This window comes from Hyperolius riggenbachi, chromosome 4 (assembly GCF_040937935.1).
Source record: "Hyperolius riggenbachi isolate aHypRig1 chromosome 4, aHypRig1.pri, whole genome shotgun sequence".
Lineage (NCBI taxonomy): Eukaryota > Metazoa > Chordata > Amphibia > Anura > Hyperoliidae > Hyperolius > Hyperolius riggenbachi.
The window spans coordinates 69,668,253-69,681,367 of NC_090649.1; the positions used below are offsets into that span (position 1 = coordinate 69,668,253).

The 13,115-nt window shown below is 45.9% G+C and overlaps 1 protein-coding gene across 1 annotated transcript in view; it reads right to left on the reverse strand.

Annotated features, from left to right (window-relative positions):
* The window catches only part of LOC137504662 (adhesion G-protein coupled receptor F3-like), a 130,332-nt gene that overhangs the window by 10,419 nt on the left and 106,798 nt on the right, over nt 1-13,115 (reverse strand). The window contains exons 14-15 of the mRNA XM_068233247.1: nt 11,614-12,990; nt 9,391-9,429 (exon numbers count right to left, since the gene is read on the reverse strand). Coding sequence (XP_068089348.1) covers nt 9,391-9,429; nt 11,614-12,990 — 1,416 coding nt within the window. The remainder of the gene's footprint in view (nt 1-9,390; nt 9,430-11,613; nt 12,991-13,115) is intronic.

Consider the following 13,115-nt stretch of genomic DNA (forward strand, 5'->3'; position numbering starts at 1 on the left):
TCAGACTCACTAATCCCAACCCTAGCTCCAACCTAATACCAGTCTCACCATAACCGTGCCCTACCCTATTCCTATCACTACCCTAAACCCATTCCTATCCTTAAAGTGAACTTAAAGTCTGCCCAAAAAAATGAGATGAACTCACCTGGGGCTTCCCTCAGCCCCCTGCAGCCGATCGGTGCCCTCGCAGCTCCGCTCTGATGGTCCAGGAGGCCGCAATAGCAGCATAGGGGGCGATATACAGGCTGGGAACGCAAAGAATCACTCCCATGCCTGTCGGCTGGTGACGGCCAAACCGGAAGTGTTCGGCGGCAAGTCGTGGACCATCGGAGCGGAGCTGCGAGGGCACCAATCGGCTGAGGGAAGCCCCAGGTGAGTTCATCTCATTTTTTTGGGCAGACTTTAGGTTCACTTTAATGGGAATGGATCTGGACACTAACCTTAGCCCTAACCCTAATCCAGCTATACTCTATCCTCCTGACCAGTGTCGCAAATTTTCACCAAAGTCATTTTTGCATCAAAAATGAAATTTTGCATGAGAAAATTTTCATGAAAATAGTTTGAAAAATAAAAAACAAAACATTTTACTACGAAAACATGGAAAATGATATTTTTTTAGCGAAAATCTTTACCGCAAAAAAAACAAAAACCAACAAACAAAAAAACGCTACAACTTGAATATTGGATTAAACATTTTCGAGAAAATTAACACAAAAGAATTTTGGCCTTTTTTTTTTTTTAATCACTGCTCCTGACCTTTGCTTCTATAATTATGATTGCAGTTAAAGAGTAGCAAAGTTTCATGATATTGATTCATTATAGATGAGTTAGTGATTTTCTATTTATCTGTAATTATGTAAATATGAACATATCCAGAAGTACTGTTTATTATTATTTTTAGTTGTAATTGTGGTGATATAGGATTATCTATATGAGCGTCTAATATTATATTATTATATTGTCAGGCAACATTTGTCAGTGGAAAAACCTGCAAATAGAGATGGCCCGAATGGTTTGCCGGCGAACGGGAACCAGCGAACGCCAAGAACCGCAAACTTTTCCGAAAGTTCGATTCGCCCCCATAGTGCATCATTAGGGTCAACCTCTACATCAGTCAGCAGGCACATTGTAGCCAATCAGGCTACACTCCCTCCTGGAGCCGCCCCCTCCCCCCTTATAAAATGCAGGCAGCGTCACCCATTTCACTCACTCGTGTGCCTGTAGTAATTAAAGCAGGGAGAGATGCTGTGCAGAGGCATTAGGGAAAGCTTAGTTAGGCTCTTGTAGGCTTGTTAGCCTGCTCCTTGCTGGTTCTCACTGCTAAGAAAGCACCCCTCAACAGCTCTTTTGAGAGGTGTGTGTGTGTGTGTGTGTGTGTGTGTGTAGTGTGTGTGTGTGTGTGTGTGTGTGTGTGTGTAGTGTGTGTAGTGTGTGTAGTGTGTGTAGTGTGTGTGTGTGTAGTGTGTGTGTGTGTGTGTGTGGTGTGTGTGTGTGGTGTGTGTGTGTGTGGTGTGTGTGTGTGTGTGGTGTGTGTGGTGTGTGTGGTGTGTGTGGTGTGTGGTGTGTGGTGTGTGGTGTGTGTGTGGTGTGTTGTGTGTGTGTGTGGTGTGTGTGTGTGTGGTGTGTGTGTGTGTGTGTGTGTGTGTGGTGTGTGTGGTGTGTGTGTGTGTGTAGTGTGTGTAGTGTGTGTGTGTGTGTGGTGTGTGTGGTGTGTGTGTGTGTGTGTGTGTGTGTGTGTGGTGTGTGTGTGGTGTGTGTGGTGTGTGTGTGTGTGGTGTGTGTGGTGTGTGTGGTGTGTGTGGTGTGTGTGGTGTGTGTGTGTGTCACAGACACTTGTGTTGCATAGACAGCCTTGGTAATTCGTGCTGTGCCACTGCCAGGCCCAGCACATTCAGTAGACTACCTGTCTGTGTGACAGGTGCACATTGTAATACCCATCACTGCATATACAGTGGCTTGCAAAAGCATTCGACCTCCTTGAAGTTTTCCACATATTGTTACATTACTGCCACAAACATGAATCAGTTTTATTGGAATTCCCAGTGAAAGACCAACACAAAGTGGTGTACATGTGAGAAGTGGAACGAAAATCATACATGATTCCAAACATTTTTTACAAATAAATAACTGCAAAGTGGGTTGTGCGTAATTATTCAGCTCCCTGAGTCAGTACTTTGTAGAACCACCTTTTGCTACAATTACAGCTGCCAGTCTTTTAGGGTATGTCTCTACCAGCTTTGTACATCTAGAGACTGAAATCCTTGCCCATTCTTCTTTGCAAAACAGCTCCAGCTCAGTCAGATTAGATGGACAGCATTTGTGAACAGCAGTTTTCAGATCTTGCCACAGATTCTCGATTGGATTTAGATGTGGACTTTGACTGGGCCAGTCTAACACATGGATATGTTTTGTTTTAAACCATTCCATTGTTGCCCTGGCTTTATGTTTAGGGTCATTGTCCTGCTGGAAGGTGAACCTCCGCCCCAGTCTCAAGTCTTTTGCAGACTCCAAAAAGTTTTCTTCCAAGTTTGCCCTGTATTTGGCGCCATCCATCTTCCCATCAACTCTGACCAGCTTCCCTGCCCCTGCTGAAGAGTAGCACCCCCAAAGCATGATGCTGCCACCATCATATTTGACAGTGGGGATGGTGTGTCCAGAGTGATGTGGAGTGCTAGTTTTCCGCCACACATAGCGCTTTGCATTTTGGCCAAAAAGTTCCATTTTGGTCTCATCTGAGCAGAGCACCTTCTTCCACATGGTTGCTGTGTCCCTCACATGTCTTGTGGCAAACTGCAAACAGGACTTCTTATGCTTTTGTTTACAATGGCTTTCTTCTTGCCACTCTTCCATAAAGGCCAACTTTGTGCAGTGCACGACTAATAGTTGTCCTATCGACAGATTCCCCCACCTGAGCTGTAGATCCCTGCAGCTCGTCCAGAGTCACCATGGGCCTCTTGACTGCATTTCTGATCAGCGCTCTCCTTGTTCGGCCTGTGAGTTTAGGTGGACAGCCTTGTCTTGGTAGGTTTACAGTTGTGCCATTCTCCTTCCATTTCTGAATGATCACTTGAACAGTGCTCCGTGGGATGTTCAAGGCTTTGGAAATCTTTTTGCAGCCTAAGCCTGCTTTACATTTCTCAATATCTTTATCCCTGACCTGTCTGGTGTGTTCTTTGGACTTCATGCTGTTGTTGCTCCCAATATTCTCTTAGACAACCTGTGAGGCCGTCACAGAGCAGCTGTATTTGTACTGACATTAGATTACACACAGGTGCACTCTATTTAGTCATTAACACTCATCAGGCAATGTCTATGGGCAACTGACTGCACTCAGACCAAAGGTGGCTGAATAATTATGCACACTCCACTTTGCAGTTATTGATTTGTAAAAAATGTTTGGAATCATGTATGATTTTTGTTCCACTTCTCACGTGTACACCACTTTGTATTGGTCTTTCACGTGGAATTCCAATAAAATTGTTTCACGTTTGTGGCAATAATGTGACAAAATGTGGAAAACTTCAAGGGGGCAGAATACTTTTGCAAGCCACTGTACCTACCTGTTGTTCACTTCAGTCAGTGCACCCATCTACCTATGTGAGCTCACGCAGTGTCACTGTGCCTGTCCGGTACCTGTCTGTGTGTGACAGGTACACATTGTAATACCCATCACTGCATATACCTTCCTGTTGTTCACTTCAGTTAGTGCACCCACTTACCTATGTGAGCGCACGCAGTGTCACTGTGCCTGTCCGGTACATGTCTGTGTGTGACAGGTGCACATCTGTAATACCAGTCATTGCATAATTGTTCACACTATCTGTGTGACCGCACGCTGCGTAATATACCACTCCGAGCATACCTGTTAACTGCACCTGTGTGACAGCTGCACATTGTATTGTAATACCAGTCACTGCATACCTTTCACTGCACCTGTGTGACTGCACATTGTATTAGTCAAGTCAGTGCATACCTTTCACTTCTTCCCCCCGATATGGGCAAAACAGGTAGAGGCAGAGACAGGGGCAGACCCAGAGGAAGGCCACCCGGCAGTTCTGTTCGAGGTCGTGCTGACGTGATTTCATGCTACCCTGGCCCAAAATACAGTGCTCGGACGAAGGCAAGTCCCATCAACTGGCAAGTTTGTCAGGACTATTTAACACAGAACACCTCATCTTCCGCAGCCACCAGCGCTACTACTAGCACCACTTCCGCTGCATTTGACACTTCGCAACTTCGCAGGAGTTATTTGGTGGGGAAATCACTGATGCACAGCCATTCTTGTTACTAGTGCCCTGGCTCCCTCACCTACACCGCGCCATCACCTTTGAGGACCACCATATGGAGGTATATGTCGGATGTGGTACCCAGTTTTATGTCTGTCATCACCTGCAATAAAAGCACTGGACGGAAGGTGCCCGGAGTTGATCCTTCTTTCTCTTTTCATGGAAAAATGGAGGATGATGAAGTACCTGCTGTTGGTGCAGTTTATGAGGTGTCTGAGTCAAGCGAAGCTGGGGAGGATGATTATGATGATACGGATGCCACGTGGGATCCTAAGAGACATGATGACCAGGGAACAGTTCAGAGGGGGAGTCAGAGAGGTGTAGGAGGAGACGAGTTCCTGAAAGAAGCAGAGGGAGTGTATCGTCAGAAACAGCTAGTGGCAGTGTCCGGCGTCATGTATCACCACCTATGGACAGCCAGCCAACATGCCCTTCAACATCAGCTGCTGACGTCACCATAGTGCCCACACCCCAGGGTGGCTCAGCAGTGTGGAAATTTATTAGTGCGTATGCCAAAGATCAGAGCACTGCCATCTGTACTCTCTGCCACCAAAAATTGAGCCGTGGAAAGGCCAACACCCACATAGGGACAACTGCCTTACGAAGGCACCTGCAGAAAAAGCACAAACTGCAATAGGAAGAGCACCTGAGGAAAAGCAGCACACAAAAGCAAAGCCACCCTCCTTCTCCTCTTCCTCCTTCAGGTGCATCGTCTTCAGCTGCTTTCTCCCTTGCACCTTCAAAATCACAGCCCCCCTCTCTACTCCGCCTCTCACCTTGAGCGGTTGTGCAGCGGACCTAGTGACACCCCCACGGCTTGCAGGCAGGCCTACTGCCACCTCCTCTCCTCCTGCTACATCCTCTTCGCTGTCGTCGTCCTCCTCCTCCTTGGCTGAGTGGCAGTTCAACTCTACTGGTGCTGCGATCTCCTCTCCAGCTACACAGCCCCAGCTCCCCAGGGCCTATGCTGCATGCCAGGTACGACGGGTTACGCCATCTTAGACATGTCTTGCCTCAAAGCGGAGAGTCACATTGGAGCAGCTCTCCTGGCTGCTCTTAAACAGGTGGATCAATGGTTGACCCCGCACCAGCTGGAGATCGGCAATGTGGTGTGTGACAACGGCAGCAATCTCATTTCCGCTTTGAATTTAGGAAAGCTGACACATGTACCCTGCATAGCACATGTGCTGAATCTAGTCATTCAAAGATTTGTGTCAAAGTACCCAGGCTTAGAGGACGTCCTGAAGCAGTCCAGGAAGTTGTGTGGGCTTTTCAGGTGGTTTTACATGGCCATGGCACACTATGCCGAGATTCAGCGGAGAAACAAGTTGCCGGTGAGATGCCCGACTCGCTGGAATTCGACCCTACTTATGTACTCTCGCCTGCTAGAACAGGAGAAAGCCATCACCCAGTACCTCTACAATTACAGTATAAGGACACACTCTGGGGAGATGGGGATGTTCTGGCCCATCAACTGGACACTCAGGCGAAATGCATGCAGGCTCATGCAGCCGTTTGCGGAGGTGACCAACCTGGTGAGTCGCAGTGAAGGCACCATCAGCGAATTGATCCCGTACGCTTACTTCCTGGAGCGTGCCGTGCATAGAGTGGTGGATCAGGCTGTGGAGGAGCGTGAACAGGAACAGTTACAGGAGGAAGAATTGTGGGATCAATTCTCATCAGAACCAGATGTTTCCTCAACACCTGCGGCAGCACAGAGGGGGGAGGAGGAGGAAGAGTCGTGTGGGGAAGAGGGGTCAGACTCGGATGATGAGGAAGGTGTTTCTTTGGAGGAGGAGGCGGTGGCAGAAGAACAACCGCAGCAGGCGTCACAGGGGGCTTGAGCTGCTCAACATTCCCGTGGTATTGTTCGTGACTGGGGGGAGGAGAAGGACTTACCTGACGTCACTGAGGAAGAGCAAGAGGAGATGGATAGTACGTCTGGATCCAACTTTGTGCAGATGGCGTCTTTCATGCTGTCCAGCCTGTTGAGGGTCCCCCATATAAAAAAACTCAAGGACAATGAGCTGTACTGGGTGGCCACGCTACTAGACCCTCGGTATCGGCACAAAGTGGCGGAGATGTTTCCAAATCACCTGAAGTCAGAAAAGATGCAGCACTTGCAGAACAAGCTGGCAACTATGCTTTACAATGCGTTTAAGGGTGATGTCACAGCACAACGCAATAAAGGTACCACTGCCAGTAATCCTTCTTCCATGTCCACGCAGGCAAGGACAGGACGCTCCAGCGATCTCATGGTGATGTTGGACATGCGGACATTCTTTAGTCCAATGCCTTGCCTTAGCCCTTCCGGATCCACCCACCAACAATGCCTGGACCGGCAGGTAGCCGACTACCTGGCCTTAAGTGTGGATGTAGACACTGTGAGCAGCAATGAACCCTTGGACTACTGGGAGCGCAGGCTTGACCTGTGGCCAGAGCTGTCCCAATTTGACATCCAACTTCTGTCTTGCCCTGCCTCAAGCGTCCTGTCAGAAAGGACCTTCAGCTCAGCTGGAGGCATTGTCACTGACAAGAGAAGTCGCCTAAGTCACAAAAGTGTTCAGTACCTCACCTTTATCAAAATGAATGAGGCATGGATCCCGGAGGGCTACTGCCCGCCCGAAGACTAAGTCAGTCCCCACACACAGCATCTCTGCCTGCACGCCATGTGGCAGGCTGCCTGCCCCAAGACTAAGTCGCTCCCCACACAGCATCTCTGCCTGCAGGCCGCTTGACTGCCTTCTCCGCCACCACCAACAGGGTCCAGGACTCCAGGTGGATTTCTGAATTTTTAAGGTCACTGCTAGCAGCGGCCGCTATACTAATTTTTCTGGTGCGTGTACATGCCTGCCTAATTTTTCTGGCTGCACTGCAGCTGCAACAACAAAACAAAAGGCATGTACATGTGCCAATTCCCCTTTGTGATCATTACCTTGCAGCGGTGAAGGGGCTTGCGTATCACAATGAAGCAATGAACGCCGGCTATATGAGTGTCGCGGGGGGAGGAGGGGGCACACCCAAGATAATAAGGTCGTTACTTCATTGTGGAAACACCAAATTTGATCAGCTGGACAGTCACTGTTATTATTATTATTTATTGTATTTATATAGTGCCAACATACTACGCAGCGCTGTACAATAAATAGGATTACAGACATTGATAACAGGGGTGACAGCACAATACAGGTAATAGACAATAGATACAACAATACAGGTAATAAGCAATAAGATACACAACACAATGCAGATAGTAGTACAATGCCAGATCATACACTGGAGTGGTAGTGGTAAAAATACAAGTTCCAGCATTTGAGCTTCCACAGCCCGGCGACCGTATGGGCTTGAAAACCGCCACGGCCTGCACTCTCGCCACGGTGCGCACCAGATTAGCACGGCCGTCACTACACAAACAGCTGTTTGCGGTGCGTTACACAGTGAGTTTGGTGTGTCAGTGTGAAGCAGTACTCTAATTACACTCCCTGATTGATGTATACACATGCAAGATGTTTTAAAGCTCTTTAGGCCTGCAATTTAGCATTGAATGTGATTTCTGCCCATAAAGTGAATGTGTACCACTTTAAAAATAAAAAGTCAGATACTCACCTAAGGAGAGGGAAGGATCGGTCCTAATGAGCCTTCCCTCTCCTCTCCCGATGCCCGGTCCAGCACATTTTTAAAGCGGTACCCATTGACTTTAAAACGCTGCTTTGCGTCAAATCCAGATTTTTCCCCGGGACTTTTGGCGTCTATCCCACTCATCCATGCAAAAACTCAGATGTTAGACCCCTTGAAACATCTTTTCCATCACTTTTGTGGCCAGCATAAATGTTTCTAGTTTTCAAAGTTCGCATCCCCATTGAAGTCTATTGCGGTTCGCGAAAGTTCAAGTGAACCGAACTTTTGCTGAAGTTCACGAACCTAAAATCGGAGGTTCGGGCCATCTCTACTTGCAAAGCCTGTTGCCTTTTTTTGCGCAATATAGGCTTGATTCACTAAACCGTGATAACTCAAATACCTTATCAAAGATCACACCTTATGAAAAGGTGTCACACCTTATGAAAAGATATTACACCTTATCAAAGATATCACACCTTATCAAAGATAACACGCCTTATCAGAGTAGCATAACAAGCGCTACAAACTTATGCCTGCTAATTGGCAATGGCACTTGTCCTGCCCTGAGCCCCTGCGGGTTCGTAGTGCTTGCTATGCTTCTCTGATAAGGTGTGTTAACGTTGATAAGGTGTGATATCTTTGATAAGGTGTGATATCTTTTCATAAGGTGTGATATCTTTTCATAAGGTGTGATATCTTTGATAAGGTATGATACCTTTGATAAGGTGTGATATCTTTTCATAAGGTGTGATATTTTCATAAGGTGCGATATCTTTGATAAGGTGTGATAGCTTTGATAAGGTATGATACCTTTGATAAGGTATGATACCTTTGATAAGGTGTGATATCTTCGATAAGGTGTAATATCTTTGATAAGGTGTGATATATTTAATAAGGTGTACTATCTTTGATAAGGTGTGATATCTTTGATAAGGTGTGATATTTGAGTTATCACGGTTTAGTGAATCAAGCCCTAAAAGTACTTTCTAGCACTTGTGCATGGAGGAAAAAAGCCATGCTTCTTTCTACCGGCCGGGCAGGTTCAGACCTTTCTCCTGCATGCCCAATCCAGATGTGCTGGTACATGGCCAAGAGTGTGGCCAGAAAACGAAGGACTCTACACTGGAACAGTGGGCTCTATGGGGATCCCGGACACCTCTAGACTAGCCAGAGGGTTCCAATTACTGAGGTATCCAACTTTTTCACCCTTCCCATTTCAGGTTTGTGAAGAGTTTTACAGAAGAGCCATCTACAGCAGGGGAGTCAAACTCAAATACACAGTGGGCTGAATTTGAAAACTTGAGTTGATGGCTAGTGCAGGCCAGATTTGGCCCATGGACCAGAGTTTGACATGTATGATCTACAGAGTATCTCTGTATTAAAGCATTTATTACCTAATTTGAAAAAAACAAAAACAAATATTGAGCATTATTATACAAACATTATAGGCACATGATGGTGTTCTTTATTCATATTTCAGGCTTACCTTTTTCTCTGTGATGCATGTCAGTAAAATGAAGAAGCCCTGTGAAATAGAACATGTAGAAGCTGGTAAGTACATTGAAGATAAGTCACAGTTTTATAGACAGTGTTGTGCACCGGCCTATGTGGGCAGATACTCGGAGTGAGTGAATGAAGAGAAGGTTGGTGAACTCTGTCCAAAAGAACTTGGGTAAAGCCTTGCATATCTATTTATTTCAGGGCTTTTGACAAAGCTATTTCATATTAAGCACCTCGATTTAAGATCAGAGGTAAAAACTACTAGCCTACAGCCTTCCGGGCACCACAATGCCTAGAGGCAAGTACTCATTGGGCTCGATTCACAAAGCGGTGATAACCCAATTAAAGACTTTAGGCGTGATAACCATTTTTATCATGCCTAAACTCAGTTTAGGCATGATAAGTTTAGGCATGCTAAGTTTACGCATAATAAGTTTAGGTGTGATAAGTTTAGGCATGCAAAGTTTAGATAAGTTTATTACGCGCGCAAAGTCCCGCACGCAAAGCAGCGCCATTAAACTCTATGCAAAGTGCACCAGACTTCGCTAGCGCAAAACTTTTGATCAGCTGTGCACTGCGGTGCTAACCCAGTTGGTGCTTAAACTTATCACGCCTAAAAACTTATCACACCTAAACTTACCATGCCTAAACTTATCACACCTAAACTTATCACACCTAAACTTATCATGTCTAAACAGAGTTTAGGCGTGATAAAGGGCTTTTCACCACGGTGCTAACTGTTAGCACCGCTTTGTGAATCAGGCCCATTGTGTTGCTTACTGCAGATGACTCATCCATAGTTGTAATACTTACTGCTTTGTACAGCTTATTACACATTCAGGAATATGGGAGTTACAACGTAAAATGTAAAATGTTCTTTACAAAAATCATAGAAATGTACCAATTTGTTGATTGGAAAAAAAAATCTATATTTGAGCTTGCAGACATGCACACAAGTGGACAGTTACGGTACTAATACAGCTTATTATATACAGTATCTAGTGTTCATTTTATCATCCTTAGGTGAGGAGTTCAGGTCAGTTCGTTAATGAATTGGAACTTTACATACCTGGCCTTTTAATGGGCTTTATAAAACATAAGTAAAAAACAAACAAACAAAAACGATGTAGTATATTTGGTCTGTTAATTTAACACTAAAACTAGGTCCCCACTAGGGCCAATATCTTACTGTTTTCCCCAACAGACAACATCCTGGTCAACAGACAGGTTGACAGATTTTACAGTGTCGTCTCCATTGGAATCGTGAAACGCAAAAGGTACACATACAACTAGCAACTTGGCAGCCGTTCAACAATACAGTTTGATAATTATTATAGGATCAGATGAAAATTGGTGCCAACAAGTGCATACCCGATCGACGATGCAAACAATTTCGGGCCAAGCATATCGATCAAACATGCTGCAAGGTGTTGGGTTGTCATGGTCGATGAGCTGCAGGGTGTTGACAGCGAGCAATATCGGGACGAATGACGAACGTGCCACAACCCCCCGCGCTGTCCCCCTAATGTTAAATGTGCCCCTGGGTGCCCGGTGCGCTTTACTTTAACGGTCCGTGTCCATCGCTGGCTCCAGGCTCTGCCTTCCTTCCATACACACACCTCTCGTGGTTGCTGACATTCAAGTGGGCGTGCATGTGCGATGTCACACATTCGACCACGTTACTCTGGCAACCACGTGGGGCATTTGTATGGACTGTGCCTGGAGCCAGCGGCAGACACAGACAGGTAAAGTATAGTGCACAAAGGGGAACACATTTGATATGAGGGGAACAGCTTCGGGCCGGCAAGGTGGTGGATACAGCGTCACAAGGCTGACACCTGATCAATTTTAGCATGAAATCGATCAGGAATCAGCCTGCGGTCTATGGGCAGCCAACGGATCTCTCTCTAATCCGATTCGATCCAGGAGAGATTTGTCTCTTGGTCTAATCTGCCCATAATTGCTAGAGGAAGGGCTACCTAAAGTCCCATCTAGTACATGACTTTTCCAGGACATGGCACGGAAACCGCACATGGTAATTTTGACAGGTCCATTGCAATAGACAGTAGACACCACAATTTCATGGAGAGCACAGTGATTCGTACATCAGATCTGCTGTTACCGTCCATGTTGTCAACCCGGCATAGCATAGACGTAGCCTTACTCATGCAATAACAATGAACAACGCTAGCTGTTTTGACTGTATTACCTGAAAAGCATTCATGGCTGCAAATCCATATGTGAAAACTTGTCTGGTCAGATCATCAAGATTGGTTAACAAAGCAAACCCAAAGGACCAAGTTAAGCCAAATACAGGAGTTAGCACCACAACGGCCTTTAAGATGTTCTTGGCAGTTTCCTTGTCGTCCGAGTGTTTGGCATCAGAAACGGACGGCCGGGATAACATGGCTATCACTACCAGTAGTGTCAAAAAGTTAAACACAATTATGCATCCAGCGGGGACAGCAAATGCGTAGATAGCGCCACTTGCTGGGTTTAGCCAGCAGACTGCTTGATGCCTGTACTTGCCTTTCGGGTAGTAATACAAGAAAGTGCCAGCGGCTATGATGCCGGGGAAGAAGTATCCAGAAGTGAAAGAAAGGGAGACATAGACCGTCTTCCGTAGATGGTGGAACACAAAGAGGAGCTGGTGAAGGAGCATCACACTCTGGGCAAAGGTCCAGAAGAAAAGAGCCAAATAGAAAAAATGGTTTAAGAAGGTTATTGACATGCAAATAAATGTATTGTTGGTTGCTGACGGAAAGGCAGACGACAAGAAAAAGATGTCTGCACAAAGCAAACATGAGGCAATGTTGACCAAAGAGGTGTGGCGGAAGTAGGAAATGTTAGACCTCGTGACTGACTTCCAAGCGAGCCCTTCAAACAAAATACAGAGGCAAAGGGAGAATATAGAGACCCCAAGTCCCACGTAAGTAATTTCCTCAATAAACGTCAAAGATTCCACATGGATTGACATAAGGACGGCAAAGGAGGTTAAATGATTGCAGCTACAGTAGGTGGTGTTGCTCTCAGTCTTCGATGTACATCCAGAATCTGACCACGAGCCACCAGAACCTGCTAGAGAGTAGTCCCAGAAAACACAATGCTGGGTATAACTTTGAGTTGATATGTTCACCATAAATGACATTTGGATTTTGGATGAAACATAGCTTGAATTTGATAGCTTTATGGAGGTTGACTGCACGACACTGTTTAACTGTGAATCATTTTTCTTCTCGAATGTATTTGGTAAGAGGTCTCCGATGGTGCTGAACACAATGCTTGTTATCTTGACATCTTGTTGCAGAAGTAGTGGTGTTATCACCTGCTGATCTATTGACATGCTAACTCCAAGGTCCAGGGAAAATGTCTTTTTGTAGGTGTCCCCCACACTTCCTTGGTCATAAGCACTGCCCTTTAACTGGATGTTCTGAAGGTCTATCTCAAAGGTCCCATTATCGGCCTGCAGGAGCTGGCAGAAGAGTTCCACAGACTGCAGGACTTGGGAAGCTGGTGGACTGTTTTTATCACTCCAAAGTGAAAAGTAGCTAGGATCTGTAATATTGCTGGCAAGGCTGAGAAAGTTCTGCAGAAAGGACAAAGAAAAAAATATCAAGATAAAACAACATGTTTTGGTATCTGAGGACAAATTAGGCATTTGGGCTTCCAGTACGAAATTGCGATTTGGACATTCAAATTATATGGTGTAAT